The sequence below is a fragment of the Spermophilus citellus genome, assembly GCF_964194105.1.
Source record: "Spermophilus citellus genome assembly, chromosome: 9".
In the NCBI taxonomy this organism is placed as follows: Eukaryota; Metazoa; Chordata; class Mammalia; order Rodentia; family Sciuridae; genus Spermophilus; species Spermophilus citellus.
In genome coordinates this window covers 113509266-113537210 of record NC_138191.1, presented here as the reverse complement: position 1 = coordinate 113537210, position 27945 = coordinate 113509266, and the positions used below count along the sequence as shown (strand labels likewise).

The 27945-nt window shown below is 33.0% G+C and overlaps 1 protein-coding gene across 1 annotated transcript in view; it reads left to right on the top strand.

The window, feature by feature from the left end:
• ZMYM4 (zinc finger MYM-type containing 4) overlaps window positions 1–27945 on the top strand; it is a 143744-nt gene that overhangs the window by 93270 nt on the left and 22529 nt on the right. The window contains 18 exon segments of the mRNA XM_081307997.1: window positions 903–987; window positions 1227–1482; window positions 7366–7540; window positions 7649–7861; window positions 11457–11607; window positions 11948–12063; window positions 12489–12764; window positions 12937–13087; window positions 13885–14057; window positions 15137–15287; window positions 16101–16241; window positions 16565–16602; window positions 17545–17689; window positions 21691–21809; window positions 22589–22760; window positions 25077–25130; window positions 25535–25714; window positions 26312–26406. Coding sequence (XP_081164123.1) covers window positions 903–987; window positions 1227–1482; window positions 7366–7540; window positions 7649–7861; window positions 11457–11607; window positions 11948–12063; window positions 12489–12764; window positions 12937–13087; window positions 13885–14057; window positions 15137–15287; window positions 16101–16241; window positions 16565–16602; window positions 17545–17689; window positions 21691–21809; window positions 22589–22760; window positions 25077–25130; window positions 25535–25714; window positions 26312–26406 — 2691 coding nt within the window.

The following is a 27945-nucleotide window of genomic DNA, read 5'->3' as shown; positions in this document are numbered from 1 at the left end:
ACACACACACAAAGGGAGTATGTCTGAGATACCCCAGAATTCCAATAATACGGGATCTTTGCAGTAATTTGAACTTCAGTGTGATAAACAATATCTTAAAAGTTCAGTCTGACACTTAATGGTATCATGATGCAACAATATAATTATAAAAGCAAACAACAGTACTCAGTTGTATTAGACTTCATTTAAGTGATGGTTATTCATGACTTAAAATGTTGATATGCATATAAAAATCATTTAAATAACAATTTAAAAAATGTTACTTTAGAATTCTCAGACTGCCTTAACCACAGGTTTCTTGGACTTCAGTCTTGAAAACATTGGTATTTAACCATTAGAAGTCATTTGGAGTAATGTGCAATAATATGTAAAAATTCAAATGATTGAAATTCATGTGAATAAGTCATCAGTTTTTAAGAATAGTTTATTTAGAATAATCACAACTCTGTAAAGAAAGAAAACCTTTGAATAGTGGAGGGGAAAAGACTGGAAAGAAATATACCGAAAGAACAACAGTGGGTTCTTTTGGGGTGATGGAAATATGATTAGTTTTTTCTTATTTCTACTTTACTAAATTTTCTATAGAGAGTGTGTATTACTTTTATAATAAACTGTAACCTAAAATACTGTAATACTAAATAGTTTCAAAATTAATTTATAAATATCTAGTACCACAGGCTCATTAGGTAGGTAACTTTCATTTTTCCCATTTATTCTCCCAGTATACACAAAACCTTATTATAGTTTGCTTACTGTTTTGTATTTTATTATTTCTTATTAATGTTAATATAAATATTTTCCATTGATATAGCAACATTAAAATGTCTTGAATGTCTGGATTTCTTTAGGCATTTATTGTTTTCTCAATGTTTGTTTATTTATTTATTTTTTCCTTTTTAAAGGAGTATAGTCATGGCCAACAGCAAAAAACTCAAGAGGGGGAACTGAAAATTAGTGCTGTGTTTTCAGTCAGTGGCAGTCCTCTGGGTAAGAAACAAAACTGAATAAATGAATTATATTTATTCTGACCAACATGAATGAGAGGAAGTTTCTACTTGTATTATTAATAAGACAGTTCTCTCTGCTCTTTTAGAATGCCTTTAAATTATTTCTTGTATCATTATTGTTGGGATTTAAGACTTATTCTAGAAAAGTAAGAAAGAATGGATACTTAAAATGCTTGGTAAAAAGTAAAACATTTTTTTTCTTTCAATTTTTTTCTGAAGCTCCACAGTTAACTACTGGCTTTCAGCCTTCACTGGCATCATCTGGCATGAATAAAATGCTTCCTTCAGTTCCAGCCACAGCTGTTCGAGTTTCCTGTTCTGGTTGTAAAAAAATCCTCCAGAAAGGGCAAACTGCTTATCAGAGGAAAGGATCTACTCAGCTTTTCTGCTCCACACTGTGCCTCACTGGATACACAGTTCCACCTGCACGCCCACCACCTCCTCTCACCAAGAAAACTTGTTCAAGTTGCTCAAAGTATAGCAGAATTATAAATTATCTTCTTTCTTTTCTTTTAGCATACTTTGGTCTTAGCCTGTGTTTTATGTTTAATTTTCTATGTTTCTGTGTTTTATCAGAAATACCACATATTTTAGTGCCAACATGTTGCTGCTATAAGTCTTTCTGGGTGCTAGGTGCGCAGCTTTCTTTTAGCTTTAAATAATGTGACTTTTATGTTTTAAGAAATCAGCCTTTCATACTTGTCAGCTGAGATACTTTATATAACAAAAAATATGCATTTAAGAGTATTGTTGTACCACAACATTTTATCTTGTAGCTGTAGATAATAGTACAAAAATATTAAAAGTTATATTTTATATTCTGTTATATAATTGGAATTTATTTACTGTTTTTTTTCTTAACTTTAAATGGCTTCCAGTGTATATATTTTTATCTTCTTATTACCTCTGAACTATCCCAGAAAGTCCATTGCAGTGTTTAAAAACAAAAAAGAAATATGACCCCATGACCTTAGCAAGGTCAAATTGATATATTTGAGAAATACTAAGGCCACCCTAATATAGTTTGTGAGGTGATTGTTAGAAACATTTTTAATGATTAAGCTACAAAAAGAGGAGTAATACTTTTTTTTTTGTCTTGAAACATTGGCTTCTGTTTAAACCATGATTTTTATTAATACTTTATTAGTGTTTATAGATACATGATGGCACCTGTTCTGTGTCTAGAAAGGGGAAAAGATAGTCCTTTTGTGCCTTAGTTAGATAAGAGACTTAAATTTTAATATGGTTATTAGATTTTTGCCAGAAGCAAGTTATATGTACATCCTTTTATGCTTCATTTCTTTTAAACAACCTGAAACAATTTTGTTTATATTTGGGCAGTAAAATAGCTGTTTAAATATATACTATAATTCAGATATCCAGGTATAGGTTAACAACAAAAACAAACTCTGCAACTTTTTGTTCTGGAATTATCTCTTTTAAGGTAATACAGGTCAGGCATCCTTAATCCAGAAATCTGAGTCTGATATGATCCAAAAATCCAAAACTTTTTGACCACTGACATGGTACTGAAAAAGTATTGGATTTTGGAATAGTTCAGATTTTTGGATTAGAGATGCTTGACCAGTAAATTCTATGCAAATATTTCAAAATCTGAAAAGTCTTGAAATCTGAAATATTTTTGGTCTCAGCATTTCAGACATTAAAGGGACATTAAAACATGAAACACGGGGCTGGGGCTGTAGCTCAGTGGTGGAGCACTTGCCTAGCATGCATGAGGCACTGGGTTCAATCCTTAGCACCACATAAACATAAACAAATACAATAAAGGCATTCTTTCCGTCTATAACTACAAAAAAAAAGAAAAACCTGAAATGCATTCTTTTTCATGTTTCAGTTGCATCAAATTTTTATTTCCTGGGAGTCTGTTTAATGTTCAAATGTGGCTAAATTTATCTAGAACCATGTATGTTGAGTAAAAGGTAGACTAAGAAATATCAATTTTTATTTAAAAATGAAATTTGATTAAATAATAAGATTGGTGTTTTTATGTGTTCCTTTATATTGGTGTTCCAATATAAAGAAAAAAAACATGAGCCCCAAAGATAGGAACTTGCCTGTTGTGTCTACTGCTAGATAGCCAGCATATTAGATGCTTAATAAATATTTATTGAATTATTTAATGATCCTAACTTTTGGAAGGGAAAAGCTATTCTTATTATCTTATAGCTATAGCTTATGTGACATAACTATTAAATGATTTCTATATAATAACTTTGGCAAGTTTAAAAAGAACAGACCTCTTTATACTTTTGTTTGTGTTATAAGAGATGATTTTATTTTTTTATTTTTATTTTTTTAAGAGAGAGAGAGAGAATTTTAATATTTATTATTTTTTAGTTATCAGCAGACACAACATCTTTTGTTTGTATGTGGTGCTGAGGATCGAACCCGGGCCGCACGCATACCAGGCGAGCGTGCTACTGCTTGAGCCACATCCCCAGCCCATAAGAGATGATTTTAAAAATGAGTATTTAAGTGTATGTCTGTAATTTCTGTATTCCACTGTAGTATCAGATCCTAAGATTCAGTTAAATTGAAAATTATTATTTTTATATATTTTTTTTCCCTGCTTCCTATTTTGCCATGTAATAATTTGATGTGATAACTTCCTGTTAGACATCTTTTTCTTATTATAGAGGTCAGGAGTTTAAAATTTCAGTGATAGTTCCCCTTTTATAATAGATACCTCTTTTAAAGACATCAGTTATTTTCAAAGTGACCCTAGAAAACTCAATATTTAAAAATGTGTGCCCATTTTCTTATATATTTATATTTTATTTATATAATATATGTAATAGTCTTGCTTCTATCTATGTTATATTCATGTAAATTCATCATGTCACTTTGGCCTCTGTTGGTTTTCATAGCTTTGTTTGGAGATGGTTAATTTTTACCTACTTGGTCATATTCTTTATATCTTGATCTTTTTTTTTTTTTTTTAATTTTTTAGTTGTAGATGGACAGAATACCTTTATTTATTTATTTTATGGGGTGTGGAGACTTGAACCCAGTGCCTCACACATGCTAGGCAAGCACTCTGCCACTGAGCTACAGCCCCAGCCCTATATCTTGATCTTAACATTGATCTTAACAGATTCAGTTTCTCTTTGAGATTGTGTTTCACCTGTCATGTTTGGTTTTTTTCATATACCGAGATTCTCCATTTTTTAAGCCTGTTATTATTACTTACTCTTAACTGTTCTTTCTACTTCCTCATTCACTTATTCTTTTAGCCTTTTTTTTTTTACCCCTTACTCTTTATCTCTGCCCCACTTTCTGTTCTTTCGTGTTCTGTTTACCTGCGTATCTCCTTGGCTTTTTTTTTTAATTTTCTGTATTAACTCACTTTTCCCCTTTCTTCTACCTTTTTCTCTTATTATGACCTCAACCACTGATCAATCTTATTTTTCCTTGCACTCCATTTTACTTTTTGACTACTCTTTCATCTCTATTCACCACTTTTCCTTTCTTTCTTTCCCCCCCTTATTACACATTCATTACTACAGTTTGATATAGTGTGGTTTATGTGATTATACAATTGCCCAATTGGTTGTACCTTAAATATGAGGAAATTTAAATTCAAAGAAGCTAAAAGATTCATGTAGTGTCATGTAGCTTTAGTTTTGGCATATGCATTTTTTCCCATATTGTCAAACAGGTTTAATTTGTAAAGTAATTACAGTAGGAAGAATTTCACTTTTTTTTTTCAATATTTATTTTTTAGTTGTAGTTGGACACACACAATACCTTTATTTTACTTATTTATCTTTATGTGGTGCTGAGGATCGAGCCCAGGGTCTGGCATGTGTGAGGCGAGCGCTGTACTGCTGAGCCACAACCCCAGCCCAGAATTTCACTTTTAAGTATTAAGAAATAGAAAACTTTTAACTTAGGTTAAAAGAAACTCATGGGGCTGGTGTTGACTTAGGGGTAGAGTGCTCGCCTCGCATGTATAAGGTGCTGGGTTTGATCCTCAGCACCACATACAAACAAAATATGTATATATTTAAAAAATACAACTAAAAATATGTATATATTTTTAAAAACTTATTAGCTGTTCGTCATAGTAGCAGTTTTGTTTGTTTGGGAGGACTAGGGATTGAATTTTTGCAGGGGCACTCAACCGCTGAGCCACATCCCCATATTTTGTATTTTATTTAGAGACAGGGTCTCACTGAGTTGCTTAGCACCTTGCCATTGCTGAGGTTGGCTTTGAGATCCTCCTGCTTCAGCCACCTGAGCTACTGGGATTATAGGCGTGCAACACAGCACTCTACTTGTTTGTTGCTTGCTTCTTATTTTTTTGTTAAGTATCTCTCTTAGCCTCTTGAATTTACCTAAATTCTAAATATATTTTGGTCAATCATCATATGATTTTTAGGTTTCTCTTAGTAAGAAGAAGTAAACTATTTATTTTTAAATGCTATTTAAATCCTATATTAAAAAAGTAATTTAGAGGATAATTCTGTTAGATCAGATTCTTGATATAATAATATTCAAAGAAGTTACCATTTTTGGGTTGTCTGTACAGTTTCTGAATTTTCACCAACTAGAATGAGATTGCTGCTTCTCATTCTGGTGTGTGATATCATCTACCACATAAAACATAGTTAAATTATGTTCTAAGTCTATTGAACCAGAGAGACATCTATTTTTAGGTACTTCTTCCATATACTTGATGCATGTTGCACTTAACCTTCATCTCTTTAACCTTCTAGAAAAAGTTTCTGTTTAAGAGCTAAGTTTTTCAGCTAATATGTCGCCTTCTTTTGGGAGGCCTTTAATATCAAATTTGGTCCAATCTAAAATAATTATTTCTTCACTTATATTTCTGTTGTACATTATACCTATTTCAAAATTAATCATAATATTACAAATTTTAAGAATGCATCAGTAAACAGTCTTTTATAAATTTGATGTCTTTGCTGGGCTCAGTGGTTTATGTCTGTAATCCCAGCAGTCTGAGAGACTGTGGCAGGAGGATTGCAAGTTCAAAGCCAGCCTCAGCAATTTAGCAAGGCTCTAGGCAATCTAGTGAGATCTTGTCTCAAAATAAAAAGGGGTGGGTATGTGGCTCTGTGGTGAAACATCCCTTGGTTCAGTCCCTGGTAGATAAATAAATGAATTAATTAAATAAATGAGTAAATAAATAAATAGATAGTTTGTCACAATAACTGTGAGCTAGCACATGTATGGACCATGTCTTTACTCTGGGCTTAGCTAATTTCTGGCTCAATATATCAGTTCAGTAAAATACTCCTCTGTGAAACACACTAAAATATAATTAAAGGCAAAAAAAAAAAAAAAAAAGAAATGAAAACTCTACTAATTTACTAAGTATGGAAGAAAGACACAAAATATGGAGTTATGTAGAATAGTACAGGATTAGCTATTTCTTATGGTAATTTTCCTTTATGTTTACTGTGCTCTTTCATTAAAACAGAAATAATAATTATTTTCCTAAAAAAGTGTCCTGTTAGTGTAGTCTGCTAAAGATGCAGAACTGGGTATAATAGTTTATTTTTTCGGTGTGTGCTCATGAGAGAGACTGTTTACAAAATTTCACCAACTTGAGGAAGAATTATTAAATGTTTTACAGTTAAACTAGTAAATTATTGTAGGAAGACTTTGGTGGTAGAATTAGGGTTGGAGTGATAGGGAATCTTCCTTATTCATTAGGGTTTATAGTCTATTGCTTTTTGCTGTTGATGCTTACGAATCAGATTGTTGTTGAGGAAATACTAGATTTTATAAATCCATGTTGGAATACATATTGTGTAGTTTAAAATGTTTATTTGCTTTTTTAAAAAAAATTTATTTTTTTAGTCGTAGGTAGACATAATACCTTAATTTTATTTTTATGTGGTGCTGAGGATCGCACCCATGAGTGCCTCATGTGTGCCAGGCGAGCACTCTACCACTGAGCCATAGCTTCAGCTCCATTTATTTGCTTAAAAAAAATTGTTTTGAAGAATTTCAAATGCAATATTATTTTTAAAGAATATTTTGAAAATACAGATGATTCTGAAGAAGAAAATGAAAATCTATAATCCTACTTCTAAAAATAGTGACTGCTAATCATTCAGTGTATTTCTTTTTAATCTTTGAAACATTATACTAATACTCAACAACAATTCTATGAAGCACATGGTTATTCTGTTTTATTGAAAAGAATGTAAGGATCAGAACAATTTATAAGTTTATTCAAAATATGAATTCCAGTGCCTTTTCCCTTCACTATAATTGCCTCTGTTTTATTTGTTTACTTTAAATCACAAAAAGAAAAAAGTAAGAATTATATTGTGGCTTATTTTATTTTTGCTATCATTTCTAGAGATATTTTAAATCCAAAGGATGTGATCAGTGCACAGTTTGAAAATACCACCACCAGTAAAGATTTTTGCAGTCAGTCATGTTTGTCAACATATGAACTGAAAAAAAAACCTATTGTTACCATTAATACAAATAGCATTTCAACTAAATGCAGCATGTGTCAAAAGAATGCAGTTGTAAGTTACCTTTTAAATTTATTGGGGGAATGAGTTTAATGCTTGCTTAAAGAACAACTTTTGATGATCTCTACTTGTTGTTTTGTTTGTATGTTTTTCAATTCCTAGATTCGACATGAAGTGAATTATCAGAATGTGGTACACAAACTTTGCAGTGATGCATGTTTCTCTAAGTTTAGATCTGCTAACAACCTCACTATGAACTGTTGTGAGAACTGTGGGGGTTACTGTTACAGTGGTTCTGGACAGTGCCACATGCTTCAGATAGAAGGACAGTCTAAGAAGTTTTGTAGTTCAGCATGTATCACAGCATACAAACAGGTACTTTTCCATATTTAATCCTGATGTCTTTGTTCATTTCAAGGGAATACAAATTTTTGGTAGAAATTATTTATGAAATACTGAAAATATTAAAAGTTTTTAAAAAATTTTATGGTTTTGTTGAATGAATGTGTGTTAAAAATCCTGTAATAAGAGTTTTTGTTCATGCATTTGGTGTAGGTGTTTTTAGAGTATGGGTTTTTATTTCAGATGTTATTCATATTTTTGAACAATATTGTTTAAATGCAGAAAAGCATGAAGAAGAAATACAGTTTATCTTCCAGAGCTATTCAGTCCTGTCCTTTTGGTGTGTAGGATCATAATCTTTGAAATACATTTTGATTTGCATGTATACTTTTTAATTTGACAAGAAAGGGTCAAGTTACATTTTTTGAAATTGGAGCCATATAATTAAAATTGCAACAGAAATTCAAACTCTTAATTGCTAAAGGGATTTTTACGTCATGAAATAGGAAAGAATAAATGGATATGTATTTTGTGAATTGATAAGGTTTGCAGATAAACTGCATAAAGTCTACATGACAGATGTCTTTGATGCAGTTTTGTGTGTATTAGATTTACATTTTGTTAGTAATATTTTTTTGATCAAATACTAATTTTACAATTGGTAAACCTAAGCTGGGCATGGGTGGCTCATGCTTGGAATCTCAGTGGCTCAGTTGGCTGAGACAGGAGGATCTCAAGTTCAAAGCCAGCCTCAGTAACAGTGAGGCACTAAGGAACTCAAGTGAGACCCTGTCTCTAAAGAAAATACAAAATATGGCTGGGGATGTGGCTCAGTGGTTGAGTGCCCCTGAGTTCAATCCCCAGTACTCAAAAAAAGAAAAATTAAAAAAAATTGGTAACCCTAGCTGAGTACAGTGGCTTACGCTTGTAATCTCAGCAGCCTTGGAGGCTGAGGCAGGAGGATTGTAAATTCAAAGCCTCATCAATTTAGTGAGGCCCTAAGCTACTTAGCAAGACCCTGTCACAGATAAAACATAAAAAGTTCTAGGGATGCCTCTGGGTTCAAAATCTGGTACTTCAGCTTTAAGAAAACAAACAAACAAACAAAAAGTAAACTAAAGGAATAGTTAATTGCTTTTTATTTTTAATTAATTATTCAGTTAATCATTTTTTATTAAGAAAATGATTTTTTTTTTGGTTACACAACCCACAGAAATTGGTGAATTTAATAGTGTCTGGGAATTTCCTATAAAAACTATGTGATTTTGCAATTTTACTTGTAAAAGACAATTTTCAGTTTATTTCTTGTTAATGTACAGCACATTGAAAGGGCTTAGCTTCATTACTACTTTCTCTTTTCCTTATTAAAAGGGCTTTTTATTTTCTTGATATTGTATCAGATACTATTATTGGGCTCAGTTCCCTGAAAGATGGTTCATATTCCACAAGAGAAGGAAAAAATAGGATGAAATACCTTAACTTTTCATTTATCATTACTTTAAAAAAAAAGATGTTTATTTTATATTTTTGTAGTGCTGGGGATTGAACCTACGGCCTCACATATAGCTAGGAAAGTGTTCTACCACTAAGCTACATCCAGGCCTTACTAATTAATTTTAATTCAGTCAATACCTATTCAGCTTCTCACATATTTTAGTTTATTTTTTTGGGAAAAATTAATATTTAGTATTAAAAAAATTGGTAGGGAAAAATTGGAATTTAGTATTAAAGCAGATCTAGATTTTATTCCCATGCCTTGTGTTCATATACAATTTTAGTTTGTGGAAAGCAGTTAAACTACCTGAATCCCATTTTTACTGTGTTTTAATGGCTGTGGTATGTACCATATGGCTATGGTACCACCTGTGTCACAGAGATGTTGTTGGGATTATATAAAGAAAGAATAATGAGAACCTAGTATAGAGCCTGTCACATTGTTGATAGCTATTTTTGTTACTTTCTTTCTTAACTGTAATTCTTGAGTACATTATTGAATGCAATTCTTATTTTGAGGGACAGCATGTCTCCTGACATGTACATGAGTAAATACATATGATATGTGGATATGTTATGGGGTAGGGTGGGTTATAAAGAAAACATAGTCATCTATATTCAGTGGGACAAGATGTGTCGACAAAAGCTTCACAGAAAATAACTCTTGACATAAGCCTTATAAATGAAGTTTGTGTTTATAGTCGTAAATGGGGAAAGGAAGGTTTTAAGATTTATAAGACATTGCAGAATTCAGGCATACCTTTCTTTTCATGTTTCTATTTTAATATCAATGCTCAAAAATGCATTCCTTCTTTCTTTTTTTTTTTTTTTTTTTTTTTTTTTTTATTCCAGGGGTGCTTAACCACAGAGCCACATCCCCAGCTTTTATTTAGAGACATGGTCTCACAGAGTTGCTTAGGGTCTTGCTAAATTGCTGAGACTGGCTTTGAACTTAAAATCCTCTTCCCTCAGCCTCCTGAGCTTCTGGGATTACAGACATTCGTTTTGTCACTGCACCCAGAAATGTATTCTTATTTAATTTTTAGTTGTATATAGATACATACACTTATCTATCTATCTATCTATCTATCTATCTATCTATCTATCTATTTACTTGCTTGCTTGCTTACTTTTTGTTGTGCTGAGGATCGAACCCAGTGCCCCACATGTGCTAGGCAAACACTTTACTACTGAGCTACAACCCAGCCCCAGGATACGTATTTTTTTTATTTTAATTAGTTACACATGACAGTACAATGATCTTGACATATCATACATTTGAATCAAATTGGGTATAATTTCTCATTTTTCTGAGTGTACAGGTTGCAGAATCACATTGGTCATGCAGTCAAGTATATACACACAGCAATAATAATGTCTGATTTATTCTGCTATCCTTCCTTTCCCCCCAGGAAATGTATTCTTTAAGAAGGAAGAGAGGTCTTAAAATCTCCTGCTTGGTCCTGCTTATGTTGTTCGGAGAGTGTGACATGTTAATAACATTTAACATTATTTGCTGTTGAATTCCTAATTGAGAACATAAGATGACAGACTGTTCGTTGTTTATATTTGGACACTTGTGATGTGCAAAATCTCCCGTTTTACTGCTTATGATTACATTGTTGTTTTGGTGGTAGAATATTCGAACTTTTAATAAGTTCATTAGTTTCCTTAAATTTACACTTTTTTGCTACGTATGACACCTTTGGAGGGAAGTTCTTCAAATTTTTAGGATAGTATAGCATAGGAGCATGAGCTCATTGGTATGTGATTATTTATTGTTTTTAAAAACAGCCAATTAATAGATATGGAAATTAATTGTTAGGATATAACCAGTATTGTTTTCCAGTGAAATAGAATAGAATGGAAAATATCAGAGTACATCATATATTTTGATATATATTGCTCTATGAAACTTTAGTTTTATGTACATACATAGGTACATAATACACAATTGAAAATCTCAGAAGTATGCGTGACTTGTTTTGTAAAACTTCTTACTGAGGATTATAATAGTGGAAGCTTAAAAACCATTGACTTAAAGTATTTCAACAGTATTAAGTATAAACAGTTAAAAGAATTGTGCTTTTACTAGGAATTTGGTAAAAAGAATGTTGTTTTATTCTCTTAATAGAAATCAGCCAAAATTACACCATGTGCGCTTTGCAAATCATTGAGATCCTCAGCAGAAATGATTGAAAATACCAATAGCTTGGGGAAGACAGAGCTTTTCTGTTCTGTTAATTGCTTATCTGCTTACAGAGTTAAAATGGTTACTTCTGCAGGTAATACTGCTTTCATAAACTATAGAATGTAATAGTTGAAAATTATACTTACTTTGCTTTTAGTATAGTGTTTTGTTGATTTTTTTAAGGCAAATTTAAGATATTTCAGGTTTGTCCACACCTTATTTATTTCAGCATTCAATTATATTGTAGTTTCAGTGTAGACTGTGATATAAAAAGATTTTACTGTTAGACATTAGTTTGTGTCTTGATGTGACATGAGTTTAGTGTCAGTTCCTTTAACTTAACCTGGCCCTTAAATTTCTGTTTATTGTATAGCACTTATTTAATTTCTCATAGATTTGTATAATTTACTCAGTTTTTATTTTGATTTGCTAAGGTGTACAAGTTCAGTGTAACAGTTGTAAAACCTCAGCAATCCCTCAGTATCACCTAGCCATGTCAGATGGAAGTATACGCAACTTCTGCAGCTACAGTTGTGTGGTAGCTTTCCAGGTATGGCTTCAGGAATCTTCTTCTTCATCAGTCAGTGAGTTACCTGCTGGAGTAATATAAACTTATTGTTTTGCTAGTGTCTGGATTCCCTAATTTCTGTCTCAGTCCTGTAAACTTAGATTTGTAATTCATTTCTATATTTGAGGCATGTTATTAAACCACTTTCTATAAAATTAAGTGGCATCATTATCACCATATTATGTATTGAGAGTATTATTTTTTTAATATTATTAGTTAAATTGTTTTATTTTTGGAAATAAGTGAATTTTCTCCATTTCAGTTTATAAGCTGTTCAGAGGCGGAGTATTTTGCCATTCACTGATGGGTCTTACATGCCTAAAACTGCTTGGCACACGTAGGTTCACAGTTCTTGCTTTTTTGAATAAATGGTTTAAGTTGATCTTTATTTATTTATTTATTTTCAGAATTTGTTCAACAAACCAACTGGAATGAATTCTTCAGTAGTGCCCTTGTCTCAGGGCCAAGTAATTGTAAGCATCCCCACAGGTTCAACAGTGTCAGCAGGAGGCAGTAACACCTCTGCTGTTTCTCCCACCTCCATCAGTAGCTCTGCTGCTGCTGGTCTCCAGCGTCTTGCTGCCCAATCCCAGCATGTTGGGTTTGCCCGGAGTGTTGTGAAACTCAGGTGTCAACACTGTAATCGTCTTTTTGCCACAAAACCAGAGCTTCTTGACTATAAGGTAAAGTATAGGTTCATGTCAAGGGTTTGAGTATAGATGGGTCTGTCTGTAAAATTATTTAAAGTTTTTCATCTCTCAGTCTTATACCAGTTGTTTTGAAAGTAAGAGGAATAAGGATTTCCATAGAGGAAACCAAATGCTTAATTAGTACTTAATAATTATTTCTTTGCAGGGTAAAATGTTTCAGTTCTGTGGCAAGAATTGTTCTGACGAATATAAGAAAATAAATAATGTTATGGCAATGTGTGAATATTGTAAAATTGAGAAAATTGTGAAGGAGACTGTGCGATTCTCAGGTGCTGACAAGTCATTCTGTAGTGAAGGTAAAGGCAGAAGATAATCTTACCTACTGCACATGTTGGTTGTTTTAAAAGTAGTTGGTGATTTAAGGTATTACTATGTAAATTTGGCTGTTTTATCTTCTATGTTTATTTCCAAAGCCTTTTTGATTGGTTGACACATAGTTCACTCTTTTTAAATCTAGTCTTTCATATTATATGGGTAATACAACAAAGTCAGAAATCTTATATAATGCAGAAGATGGTGATTTGAAAACATTTTACATTATTAGATTGGTGAAGAACTAAAATATATTGTAGTTCTTATACTAATTTCTAAATAGAAATCCTTAAATTTTAGTAGCATCCTAGTTTATACTTTAATTGTTTTAAACAGCCACTCTGTTTTTGAATATAAGTGGTCTGAATATGCAAATTACTACAAAGTAGATTTTTTTTCATTTTTTAGATGACTCTTTTGTTTGACTCTAAGATTTCACAGGATTATCATTTTTAGACCCATGGCTTTCAAATCTTTTGGTGACAGCACAATAGAATTACATCTTACATTGTGACCTAGTGTATTTTCACATACCCAAATAAAAATAATTTCATGAAATAAAACTTCATATATGGGATGCCATGTAATGTTTTCAATCCTGTCCTGTATCTTCTTTCACTTAAAAAAAAAAAATGCTAGTTTTTATCCTCTTAATTGATCTCTTGATGTGCTAAATAGGTCAGGACCCAAGTGAGAGAACTTTGTTCTAGGGAAATTAATTTAAAGATGTAGATAATTAATGTTTCTCCAGAATGTTAACTTTCTCTTTCCCAATTTTTAGGTTGCAAACTGCTTTACAAACATGACTTGGGAAAACGCTGGGGAAGTCATTGTAAAATGTGCAGTTATTGTTTACAGACATCTCCCAAATTAGTACAGAATAATTTGGGAGGAAAGGTGGAAGATTTTTGTTGTGAAGAATGCATGTCCAAATATACAGTTTTATTCTATCAGGTAATCTATAATTCACATTATAGATATTTGGAGTTTTAGCATGAATTATTCTCTTTTCAAATTTTATGTAGAATGAAGAATAACTTAATGATTTAAAACTCTTTAAGATTTGGGAAGACTTTAATGTCATTGAATTTTATCCCTTTTCATTTTTAATTTTTGTAGAAGTCACATCAGTCATAAGATATAAACCTATTTAGAATTATAATTTTATTATTTATTTATAAATATTTTTTAGTTGTAGAAGGACACGATACTTTTATTTATTTATTTTTATGTGGTGCTGAGGATTGAACCCAGTGCCTCACATGTGCCAGGCAAGCACTCAAGCACTGAGTCACAACCCCAGACCTAATTTTTATTACTTAAATAAAATAAATTTTCATTTTGAAGTCTGAGGAAGATATTCCTTATTTAAATTTAAACTTCTCTTTGTTTTTTTTTTTTTTTTTTTTTGATACTGGGAATTGAACCCATGGGCACTTAACCACTGAGCCAAATCCCTAGCCCTTTTTAATATTTTATTTAGAGACAGGGTCTCACTGAGTTGTTTAGGGTCCCGCTGAGTTGCTGAAGCTGGTTTTGAATTCGGGATCCTCCTACCTCAGCCTGTCAAGCTGCTGTAATTACAGACGAGCACCATCGTGCCCACTTTGTTTTTGTAACTGCTACTTTGGGGGGAGGCTCTTTACAATATGGCTTTTTAATTAAAAATTAAAATCATTAATAAAATAAGTAAATATTTACCATTTTAGAACAGTCTTTAATTTCATGATTTATATATATATTTTTTTTTTAGAGAGAGTGAGAGAGAGAGAGAGAGAGAGAGAGAGAGAGAGAATTTTTAATATTTATTTTTTAGTTCTCGGCAGACACAACATCTTTGTTGGTATGTGGTGCTGAGGATCGAACCCGGGCTGCATGCATGCCTGGCGAGCGCACTACTGCTTGAGCCACATCCCCAGCCCCATGATTTATATTCTAAGTTAATATCCTCACTTATTATATGTGTGATGTTTTTATTTTGTCAGACCTCAGGTAGTTTGTTTCTTCATTATTATCTTTTATTTTGGTTTCAGATGGCCAAATGTGATGGTTGTAAACGACAGGGTAAACTCAGTGAGTCCTTAAAATGGCGAGGGGAAATAAAACATTTTTGTAACCTGCTTTGTATCTTGATGTTCTGCAATCAGCAAAGTGTATGTGACCCACCTTCACAAAACAATTCAGGTAATAAGTGGAGTCTTTGGTCAATGCCAAGAACTACAAACTAGAAACTATAAACAATTGTCAGTAATTTAATTTTAAATTTCATTGTAGTCAAATAAATGTTGCTTTATAAAAAACATTTACATCCTATTTTGTTAAACATTTCAAATTAAAGCCAGGCAAATGAGGTTTTTTCTTTCTTTTTTTTTTTTTTTAATTAAAAAAGCATTTCTCAGTGTATCAGATTAATCAAACTCTACAAGTATTTACGTTTATGGTAAAGGATGACAGTTAAGGTTTTTGTAAATACACTTTGATTCCTTAAAAAAAGATTTGAGACTATTTATAACAAAAGACATAAAGCCTAAATCACATGCCTTTTAAATACACCACAAACTACTATTTAAGCCATTTAATCTCAGAAACTTTGTGGTTTAAAAACACAAAACTAATTCCATCCTGAAAGATAATATAATTTGTATAGTACCTTTATAAGTAGGAAGAAGTATAAAAGGCTATTATATAAACTGAAGAAATCCTTCAAATGTTAAATGTCCATTAAATCTACCCTGTGATTTTCAGTGCTTTTGGGATTTTTGTTGTTGGTTTTTAAGTGTGAGTATTTGGTGCTTTTTTTATAAAGCAATATGGAACACTTTCAGGTTTCATTATTTAAAAACTAGAAATCCAAAACCCTGTTAATCCTGAAGAGACGCTGCTCCAACAGAAATTATTCAAACCTAAAAGAAAGCACTGTTTAACCTCTTTGAGATGCTGGTTTCTATGTGAGAACATATAAGTTACATGAGGTTTCTCTATTTTTATTTTAACCAGCAAGTATTTCCATGGTTCAAGCTGCTTCTGCAGGGCCCCCATCTCTCAGAAAAGATTCAACTCCAGTTATAGCTAACGTGGTGTCATTGGCAAGTGCTCCTGCTGCTCAACCCACAGTGAATTCTAATAGTGTCTTACAAGGTATGGCTGGATTTGAAAGGATTTATGTTGCCTTTTTGAGTTAAATACAGTGATTCTCTACCTTTCTCTTATGTGATCATTTTCGTTTGTTTGACACATTCATATTAGGAATAATGGCTCACTATGAGTAGGCCACTGAAAAGTATTTCCATGTCTCTCATCCTATGCTTACTTTAGAACTGCTAGTTTCTTCCACTGAATTGAATGAAGATAAATATGCTCTTAGTTTGAGACTTGGTGCTTATAGACAGATAATCAGCCTTTAAAACTAATATTTAAATAATTGTAAGAGATCCTAAATTTATGTTTTCATTTATATCAAGGTGCAGTTCCAACGGTAACCGCAAAAATCATTGGAGATGTAAGTTTTTAAAAAAATTTTTGTTGGTATTGTCACTGTATTTTCTGTTCTTATACAATACAGAACAATACAATCTAATTTACCCTCATTTAATAAATAAATTTCATTTCTTTTAATCTTTGTTTAGGAATAGGATTTCCTGGCTATTTAACTGGGTCTTTTGTATACTTTAATTTCAAAAAAAAGAATTTAGGCATTTTATTTTTTAGACTTTCAGATGATGTGTAACATACTTAGATTGTCAGTAAAATATTTTTAAAACGTAGCTTATTCTCCACCCTATCTCATGAAGATTATACTGTAAATAACCATTCATGTTTTTAAACTAATTAATATTTTCTACTATATCCCTTAAAAGAAGAAGAAAATAATAGTGAACAAAACTCATGTCTGGAACAGTGACATTTCTAAAGTGTTTACTGGTTTCTGGAATAATTCATATCATTTTTATTCAAGTTAGTTTAATGATCATACTTGATTCTGTTGTTCCTAGTTAAGTCCTCTAACAGTGATTCTGTGATTCTAACTTGTTTAAGATATAACAGGTCTAATTTCAAACCCAGCTAGTATTTTTACTGATCAACAATGTATATAATAGGATTAGCATTTTACTTGGTGTACAGAAGCTGTAACTAAATACATTGAGTCAGTATATACTTATTACTCATTGATTACTATTAATGATTCAGAAATACTGCTCTGTCTTCTGCATAATTCCCATATAATAATTGCTTTTGTTTTTCTCTTGCCACAATTTTTTATTGGTACACTGTAGTTGTACATAATGATGGGATCTGTTGTTATATTTGTACGTACACACAATATAACAATATAATTTGGCCAATATTGCTCCCCTGGTATTTCTTTTAAAATTATAATATTTCTTGTAATTAATGATAATATTTTGAACACTTCTTTGCTTTCTGATTTAATTTTTACTAGGCAAGTACACAAACAGATGCCCTGAAACTTCCACCTTGCCAGCCTCCAAGACTTTTGAAGAATAAAGCTTTATTGTGCAAACCTATCACACAGACTAAAGCCACTTCCTGCAAACCACATACCCAAAACAAAGAATGCCAGACAGGTATGTTCCTTGGACTTTATTTTTTTATGGGAAAGGAATGTGGGATCTGTTTACCTTAAGTACATATTTTTTTCCAGTGTAGAGTCTTGGGTTGCTTATATATATTGCCATTTTAATTCCTACAACATCTCTATGAGTAAAGTTATTTTCCCTGGGCCTTAACAAGTTAGGTCGAAGGGAAGAAAGTTGATTGATAATAGCATTCTGTGAACACTTTGTTTAATTTCCTTATTGATGGTTGTATTGAGGAATAAGAATAAGCTTTAGAGTAATATAGGCAGGCTCTAAAGAGGGGCTATTTAATGCTGGGCTTGGTGGCGCATGCCTGTGATCCCGAAGCTTGGGAGGCTAAGGCCAGAGAATTGCAAGTTCAAAGCCAGCCTCAGCAATGGCAAGTCATTAAGAAATTCAGTGAGACCCTGTCTCTAAATAATATACAAAATTGGGCTGGGGATGTGCCTTGGTGGTTGAATGCCCCTGAGTTCAATCCCTGGTACCAAAGGGGGGAGGGCTATTCAAGTTTGATCTACCACAGCTCTTGTTTTGTTGGTTCTCCCACCCTTCCCTTCCTCTTTCCTTCTAATTCTCTATATCCCCAGCCCGTCACACTGTTTTAAATAAAGTCAGTTGCCTTGGGGAGAATTTCAGAAAAGCTTCTTTTTAAAAAAAAAAAAAAAATTATTTTTAAGTTTTAGGTGGACACAATCTCTTTATTTTATATCTCTTCATTCTTTATATTTATGTGGTAATGAGGATAGAACCCAGTGCCTCGTGCATGCTAAGCGAGCACTCTACCACTGAGCCACAATTCCAGCCCAGAAAGCTTCTTTTTGAAGAAGAGTTTTCTTTCCTTATAAACTGCCTCTCTCCATAGGAAAAAAATCTCTGGGCCTCTTCTATTAGTTGGCCTCTCCTGGCATGCAACTTCGGCTCTATAAGTGAGCTAGGGTGAGGGTGATCAGGACCCAAGGGTTTTTAGCCTCCTGTTCCTATTTTAGATCCTTCATCCTGTAAATGAAAGTTGGCTAAAGTGTGGCCACACACACCAGCAATTTAGTTTCTTCAGCCCTGAGTTGGAGGGAGTGAGAAATGCTGATGAGTTTGGTAATCCTTACCTGATACTGGTGAGTTTGGTAATCCTTTATTGGGGAGAGAAGTTTGCTCTTCCTTGCTGTAGTGACTGAGAATGGAGCTTATGTCAAGTTGAACTGAGTTGAACTTGGGTGATAGAGCAGGTAGGGGCTGGAATATCATAGATTCACAATTCTTACTGCATTTTAATAGTTTTTCTTGAAGAAATGTTTCTTCATTTGCTATTATGCCCTTTCAGCAGTTTCCTAGAGAGTTTTAGTAGTTTTCATCTACTTTGTTTCACTAGGGAATGGGTCTGCATAGTTTTCTTACGCTACCATCCAAAAGTCTCAGAATTTTTAAACTAGAAAGGAAACTTAGATTCCTAAATTGGTAAGGTTGTCCTATAGGCCAGTGCTTCTCAAACATTAATATGCTCTGCCTGAGAATCTCACTAAGTAGATTCTTATTCAGTGGATTTTAAAAATTTACACTTTTTATAAACTTCCAGGTAAAGTCAGTGCTACTGGTCCATGGACCACACAAAATAACAATGGCTAATTTAGTGATTTCTTTTTATTGTGTTAATACTGACTTCCTATCTAATCAAATAAAATATTTTTTGTCTAAAAATTTATGCTAAAATTGATGCCTTACAACTTTCTCACCTGTAACCCTAGTCAGATTATTAGCATTTCTCTTTTTGTCACTTATTCTCCTACATCAATGAGTTTACAATTATTTAGAACATTTTCTGGAACTTAGAAAGTTCTCTATAGATATTTTTTGGTAAATAATAGAATGAATCCTGTATTCTTTCTAAATGATAGTTGTATTTCAGTTTTTTGCAGTTGTTTTTCAGAGACTGGTTTTTGCCAAGTTGCCCTGGCTGGCCCTGCACTTCCAGTCCAAAGTGAGAGTTAGAATCATCACATTAAAAAAAAAAAAAAAATCAACTCAAGATGGACTGAAGAATTAAATCCAACATATGCAGCTATGAAACTATTAGAAGAATCCAGAAAATGCTTTAGGACACTAGTCTGAGCAAAGATTTTTTTGAATATGGTCCAAAGAGCAGAGACAACATAAATAAAATGACAAATTGAAACAATTAGAAGAGTTAAGAGACGAGCTATAGACTAGCAACAAACATTTGTAAACTGTTCATCTGACAAGGGATTAATGTCCAGAGTGTACTTAGCTTCCCAAGTGGCTACTTGAGAAGGCAAATGCCTTATGTTTTCATCATGTTTCCCCCACCCCCACCTGAGATGAACACAGGGGAGCTTAACCACATCCCCAACTTTATTTATTTACTTATATTTTTTATTTTTTTAAGTTATAGATGGACACAATACCTTTTTGTTTATTTATTTTTATGTGGTGCCAAGGATTGAACCCAGTGCCTCTCATGTGCTAGGCAAGCACTCTACCACTGAGCTACAACTCAAGCCCCTATTTTTTATTTTGAGACAGGATCTCACTAAGTTGCCAAGGCTGTCCTCAAACTAGTGTTTCCCTGCCTCAAACTTCCAAATCTCTGGGTTTACAGGCATGCACCACAACACCCAGTGGTTTCTTCATACTGTTTCCATAAAAGGTGTATTAATTTACATTCCCATGAATAGTATAGGAGAATTCCCCTTTATATACATCATTGCTAGCATTTGTTATTTTTTGTTGTTTGATAAGTCATTCTGAGATGATATCTCAGTGTGATTTTTTTTTTAACTTGTTCTTTCTTTTTTGTTGTAGATGAACACAATACCTTTATTTGTTTTTTTGTGGTGCTGGGGATCGAACACAGTGCCTCACCCAAGCTAGGCAAGCACTTTGCCACTGAGCCACAACCCCAGCCCCTCATTGTGATTTTGATTTATGTTTCCCTGATCATTAGTGATGTTGAGAATTTCTTCATACTTGTTTTCGTAAATATAATGAAGGCAACTAACCTTATAAAGAAAACAGATTTTGGGGCTGGGGTTGTGGCTCAGTGGTAGAGCACTTGCCTAGCATGTATGAGGCACTGGGTTCAATTCTCAGCACCACATAAAAAACATAAAGGTCCATTGACAACTAAAAATATTATAAAAATAAAAAAAGAAAATAGATTTCTTCATCTCAGAATTTTGGATGTTCAAAGGCCAGTTGGCATCAACTCAGGGTATCCCACTCATTACTTGATGGCATGGACAGCATTGGAGGAGAATATATGGGAGCAAGCAAATAATTGCATCTTGAGCCATGAGCACAAGGAGACTAGCATCCCACAGTCCATTTCAATGATCTAAGGACCTCCCAATAGACTCTACCTCTTAAAGGTTTCCCCATCTCCCAACAGTACCACCCGGGGGCCATGCCTAATTACAGTGGAGTCTTGTGGGCACACACATTCAGACCTTAGCATTTGTCCCTTATTTTTATTTATTCTTTGAAGAAATATCTGTTCAGATCATTTGCCCAGTTTAAAATCAGATTATTTGTGGGGGTTTTTTTGCTGTTATTCGAATTTCTTATACATTCTGGACATTAATCCCTTGTCAGATGTTTGTTGCTAGTCTGTAGCTTGTCTCTTAACTCTTCTAATTATTTCCATTTGTCGTTTTATTTATGTTGCTCAAAGTAGTGTCCTAAAGTATTTTCTGATTTCTTCTAATCATAGTTGCACATGTTGGATTTAATTCTTCAGTCCATTTTGAGTTGATTTTTTTTTTAAAGTGATGAGAGATATGGAATCTAGGTTCATTCTTCTGCATATGGATTTTGTCTTTCCAGCACTATTTATTGAAGGTATTTACGTCTTTTCTCCAGCATATCTTCTTAGAGATAACACTTACTTTGAAACCCAAATCTCCGTAACCTTTTTTAGAAGATATTTTATTAAAATATTTCTCCTTTCTTTTTCCTTTGTCAATTTTTTCCTCCATTAGAAGACACTCCAAGTCAGCCCCAGATTATTGTGGTGCCAGTTCCTGTGCCAGTGTTTGTGCCGATACCTCTTCATCTTTATACTCAGTATGCACCAGTCCCCTTTGGAATTCCTGTTCCAGTGAGTAATCATGTAGAGATAAGGCGAATTTAGCATGTGTTTTTCCTATGTTTAAATTTTACAGTTCTCTAAAGAAAATTTTCACTCACTGGTAAAGTATAACTGATTCTGGTTGGCTCTGGAGTATGTGGCGGACTACTTTTATTTATACCCTGCCTTCTTGGCGGGTGTTATGATGTAAGATCACTAAATAGAAAAAGATCAGGAACTACATGCGTTAGAATCTTGGGATTCTAGCCAGGGTAAAAAGAATACTGTGATTTTTTTATTTCTCAGGTTTTTTTTTTTTTAAAGAAAGCCATTTAAAAAAAATTTTTACTTTTTAGTTGTACACAATACTTTTATTTTGTTTATTTATTTTTATGTGGTGCTGAGGATTGAACCCAGGGCCTCACATGAGCTAGGTGAGCACTCTAGCCCAGCTATTTTTTTTTTTTTTAATACGAACATTTACTTTTCCTGTACTGAATCCTTAAGGGAAATAGTTGTACGAAAATGTTAGCAAGGAGTGTATGCCAAAACAAAAATGAAACTGAGTTATAGAATTACTATTTTGAAGGATTCAGACATATTTTGTTGAGTGTTCAGAAAAGCACTTACTAAGCTTTTATTTTAATGGTTCTAGTCTTATAAAAAATGAACAGTCAAGACTACATGATCATCAGCAGTGACAATATCTTGACTTTATTGTTTTTAATACTTAAATAATCTTGTAAATAATGGTTTTGAGGACAAATCTATTGTATAAGAAACTTTTCAGTCTGTCCATGGTCTTTCAGATGCCTGTCCCCATGCTTATTCCATCCTCAATGGACAATGAAGATAAAGTCCCTGAAAATATTGAAGACATTAAGGAAAAACTTCCTACACATCCATTTGAAGCTGATCTCCTTGAGATGGCAGAAATGATTGCAGAAGATGAAGAGAAGGAAAAGACTCTATCCCAAGGAGGTTGGTACAATCTTTAAAAGTAAAGAAAGAAGTCAGGCATGGTGGCACACACCTGTAATCCCAGTGGCTTGGGAGGCTGAGTCATGAGGACCACAAGTTCAAAGCCAGCCTCAGCAACTTAGTGAGGCCCTAAGCAACTTAGCAAGAACCTGTCTCTAAATAAAAAATAAAAAGGGCTGGCAATGTGACTCAATGATTAAGTGCCCTTGGATTTACTTGGTGCCCCCTAAGTCCCCAAAAAATTTTCAAAGAAAAGTAAAGAAAGAAAGAAAAAATCTACAAAATTTCTCATAATTCAGGTAATTTTAAAACTTAAATTATGATCATTTTCTGATTTTATCTGTATATTCAAAGCTATGATCTATATATAAGACTTCCTGATATATAATAACCAGCATGCTGATAAAGGGTAAACAGAACCTTAAGATGTAAAACCTTTGGGCTCAAAATGGCCTATATATAAATCTCATTTTAATAGGTTGGAACAAGGATGATAGTAACATTCATCCACATTTCCCATTCTTTTAGCATTGTGTTATGTGCATTGTCATTTCATTTTTTTAAAGATTTTTAAAAAATGGATACAATATCTTTACTTTATTTATTTTATTTATTTTTGTGTGGTGCTGAGGATCAAACCCAGTGCCTCACATGTGCGAGATATAGCGCTCTTCCACTGAGCTATACCCCCAGCTCCTGTCTATTTCATTTTAATCTTCACAACAGCCCTGTGAGGAGGGTATCGTTTACTTTAGATTTCTTACCTGAAAAATAGAATATTAGATTTGCTCTGATTGTGTAGTCAACAAATGTGGAACCTGAACTTGAATCCAGATCTGTGTGATGCCAGAGTACATATTAACCAAATATAATAATATTTCAGAAAGGTTTCTAGTCTTAATTAGCACGTCCTTGGTTTTTGGATATAGAAAGAGGTGGAGAAATTGTCATTTATAATATTTGAAATATGTAGCTGAGTTTTCACAAAGACCTTTCCATAAATTACTGATGAGTCAATAAGCTTACTCTTTTCTTGAAAGTTTTTTCTTTTATTCAGTGGTAGATTTTGATTTTGCATAGTAAATGCTAGGTGATTTTCTGAACACTGAAGGATTTGAAAAAACTGCTGTCAACTTTTCTGTTGTATTGCCAGTAAGTTTCTGAGTCACATATATTTTGAGAGATTGATGGAAACTTATTTATTGTTTTTCCAGTGTTCCTTCTGTTATTTTTCTCTTTAATGTTAAAATCTGAAAATTCTGTTGCACACATATGGAATTTAATGTCCCAAATGTCCCTGTGCTTGATCTTCTAATCTCTGGTAATATATTTAGTTTGGAAGTTCAGACAATTTTTGATTATATACCTCATTTTAAATTTACTTCTCCTTTCACATCAATATTGAAGCTTTGTCAAAATGCTATGACTTTTGCCTTTGTCTATAGTTGAGTCAGATTTAAAAAAAAAGCTTGAAAAACTAATTTTCAAGAGACATAATGATAATCACTGTAATTTGTATGAAATGAAATGGTTTAGAAACACAGTGTAGGAGAGGTGAATTTCAGCTAAGGGGATCTGGGGTTATAATTTCTCTTTGATTTTAGGGAAAATCCCAATGTTTCTGTGTAACCTGGAAGAAAAAAAAAACACCACTTGACTCTTCTAGCTTTGTACTTTCCACATACTTTAGAGTTGATTGTACTATGTTCTGTTTAGTTCTGTATGCTGAATGCTCATGTAACTTATTTTTTTTTCTGGGTATTGAAAACCAGGGGTGCTCTACCTGGTTCTTTGTAGTTTTTATATTGAGACAGGGGCTTGCCAGGTTGCTAAGGCAGTCCTTGAACATGCCATCCTCCCATGTTAGCTTTCCTGAATAACTGAGAATTGCAAGTGTGCACCACCATGGTCAGCTAATGTAACATTTAATTATAAGTTTATTTATTTATTTTTTCAGTTTGATAGTAAGGATTATTATATTTGGGGGAACAACTTAATCATTGAAAAAAAAATTTGGGGGGTATGGTTTAAAGAAGGATTTTATATAGCAGAAAAGTATAAAATCAAAAGTGAAAATTCCTTTCTTCATGACTTTTTATACTGCTTCCTAGAAGTATAGCCACTGTTAATAGTGATGATGATTTAACTGCTTTTGCCACTAGTGTTAATTATTTTAATGAGTTTTTATGTTCTGAAGTCTGTTTACTTAGAACTCCGTGGTATTGTGCATGTATATAATAGTCATCTCATTTGAGATGCAGTTTGTTTTTTGTTTACTTATAAATCATTTTATTATGTGCTTTGCTTTTCCTTTAGGATCTCAGACTTCTGAACAGGAACTCTTTCTAGACACTAAAATATTTGAAAAAGGTTTGTAGTTGTAAATATACTTTGGTTCTTTGAAATCCTATCCTTTGTTAGTAATTAAAGCCTGAAAAGAATTCCATGTAATATTTGTGATTTAATTATTTTAAGGGGCATCAAGTATCCGTGGTATATGCTTAGTGAGAATAATAAAAACTGCCCCAAATATTTGTTTTAAGGATGGAGTTAAGCTTTAATGTGCTTACCAAGAATATGAATTCAGTTCTGTGAGACAGGTAAACAAATTACTTTGTTCTTAAGTGTACCTAGATAATTATTCATTGGTTGTATTTCAGATTTGGTGTTCAGAAGTTCAGGAAGGTTTCTGAGCATGTAAGGAGACTATCTTATTTTGAGGGTTTCTTATTTTTGAGACTATCTTATTTTCTGAAATATTCTTAATATTTCAGACCAAGGAAGTACATATAGTGGTGATCTTGAATCAGAGGCAGTATCTACTCCTCATAGCTGGGAAGAAGAATTGAATCATTATGCCTTAAAGACAAATGCTGTGCAAGAAGCCGATTCTGAACTGAAACAGTTCTCAAAAGGGGAAACCGAACAGGATCTGGAAGCAGATTTTCCATCAGGTTTGTGCAATATAACCTATTCACTTAAAGTCCTTTATTTTAGAAGATTGGTAAAACTCCAGATTGACATTATAAAACAGTTAAAATGTACTAGAGGTAATCTAGGGTACAAGTGGTTCCTGTCTTTTCTAGCTTTGGTTTGTGCAATTTTGTTCTCAAAAGTGGTTAAATTATTTTGTGTTTTTTATTATTGTTGTTTTTGGGTTTTGGTAACAGGGATTGAATCCAGGGACTCTTAACCATGGAGCCACATCCCCAGTTGTTTGTATTTTTATTTTGAGACAGGGGCTCACTGAGTTGCTGAGGCTGGCTTTCAACTTGCTATCCTCCTGCCTTTGCCTCCCAAGTCACTGGTTTGAACATTGGTTTTTGAACATTATTATCTTACCTTTTTCACAGTAACTGTTCTGTAGGAAATTTTCTTGTTAGTAAAGTTTTCATTTAAGTGCTATATCCCTCGTTTCTCAAGTATATAAGTAAATTCTCATGACAAAATAATGACTATAGTGATGATTACTTAGTATTTCCCCAGTCTAAATCTTTATTTAAATCTGGAAGTTAATTAACGTATATCATGCTTTCTGCTGATTATCATAGAATCCTTTGACCCACTTAACAAAGGACAGGGGATCCAGGCACGTTCCCGAACAAGAAGACGACACAGAGATGGTTTCCCCCAGCCCAGACGAAGAGTAAGCAGCAACTTAATTTTTCTAGAGTTTTCTTTCCTTTATTCTACCAGTATTTATTAGTTCCTGTTGTTTATAAAACTCTGTAATAGCCAGAATGCGGCAGTTGTGTGCATTATTTTACAACCTTATGTTTTTGTGCTTTTGTTTTTATGTCTTGAAGTTCTGTATCGTTTTTTTTTTTTTTTTTTCCCACATTTCATTTTAATTAATTGAACCCGGGCATGATTTACCACTGATCTATTCCTAGCTGGTTTTTCGTTTTGTTTTAGTGCTGTTTGTTTTTTTTGAGTCAGGGTCTTGCTAAGTTGTTTAGGGCCTCACTAAATTGCTGAAACTCGTCTTGAACTTGCAATCCTTTTCTGCTTTAGCCTCCCAGGTCTCTGGGATTACACTGTACCTGGCCTTCTGTTACATTTTTTTTTTCAGTACAGACCAACCCTCCCTCCATCCTTCCCTCTCCCTCTTCCTTCCTTTCTTTTTCTTTTCTATAATTGAGGGTTTGTTTTATTATATTTAGAAGTTTTCATAATCCTTTTTAATGTATATTTCTCATTTAAGAAATCTAAATTTAGCTACTTTTTTATGTTCTAATACTTGAGATCACTATTTTATATAGTAAAGTGTAATGATGAAAGTCATATGTGCAATCTTTTGTGCTAAGAGGGCTTTCCCCTAACAAAGTTAAATGAATACTAACCTTATTTTTTTAATTGGCTCTGTTGACTTATGAAAGTTGGATTTAATAAATTCTAAAGATATAATGTGATGGACTTTGACACATGTATGTAGTATGTTCAGTCTACCACAATTATGAAAAATTCTTTTTTCCTGAAAGAATCAGAAAGTTTTTCACAACTTTTTGCCGTCAGCCTCATCTCCATGTGCTGACACCGTCAGTATGCTGTGTCAGTTGATATAAATGTCTACCTTTTCTAAAATTTCATAAAAATAGTCTCATAAGTATGTTGTCTGCTATGTCTAAGTTCTTTCACTTAGCATAGTGTTTTTGAGATTCATCCATGTTTCATCTCTCAGTGGTTTGTTCTTTATAGTTTTGAGTAGCATTTAATAAGGACGTACTAAAATTTGTGCAACTGTTTAATAGGTAATAGAAATTTGTGTTGTTTCCATTTTGGGGCCTTTTGTTGTTATTGTTCTTTTTTATTTTGGTACTGAGATTAAACACATTGTGCTAGACAAGCACTACACAGAGCTACTTCCTCAGCACCTTTTTATTTTTTTATTTTGAGACAGTGTCTCATTTTTTTGCCCAGGACTGGCGTCAAACTTGTAGTCCTTTGCCTCAGTCTTCTAAATAGCTAGGATTGTAAGTCGGGAATATTTTGAATAATATTTTTAAGAATATTTTAGAATAAGCCTTGGTGTTAACATATATTTTCATTTCTCAGAAGAAAAATATTTAGAAAATGGGATTGCTACGTTTTACACTAAGTATATTTCTAACTTTATAGGAAAGCTGCCACATTGTTTTTGAAAGTAGGTCTACTGCCAAACATAGTGGCACATACCAATAATCCT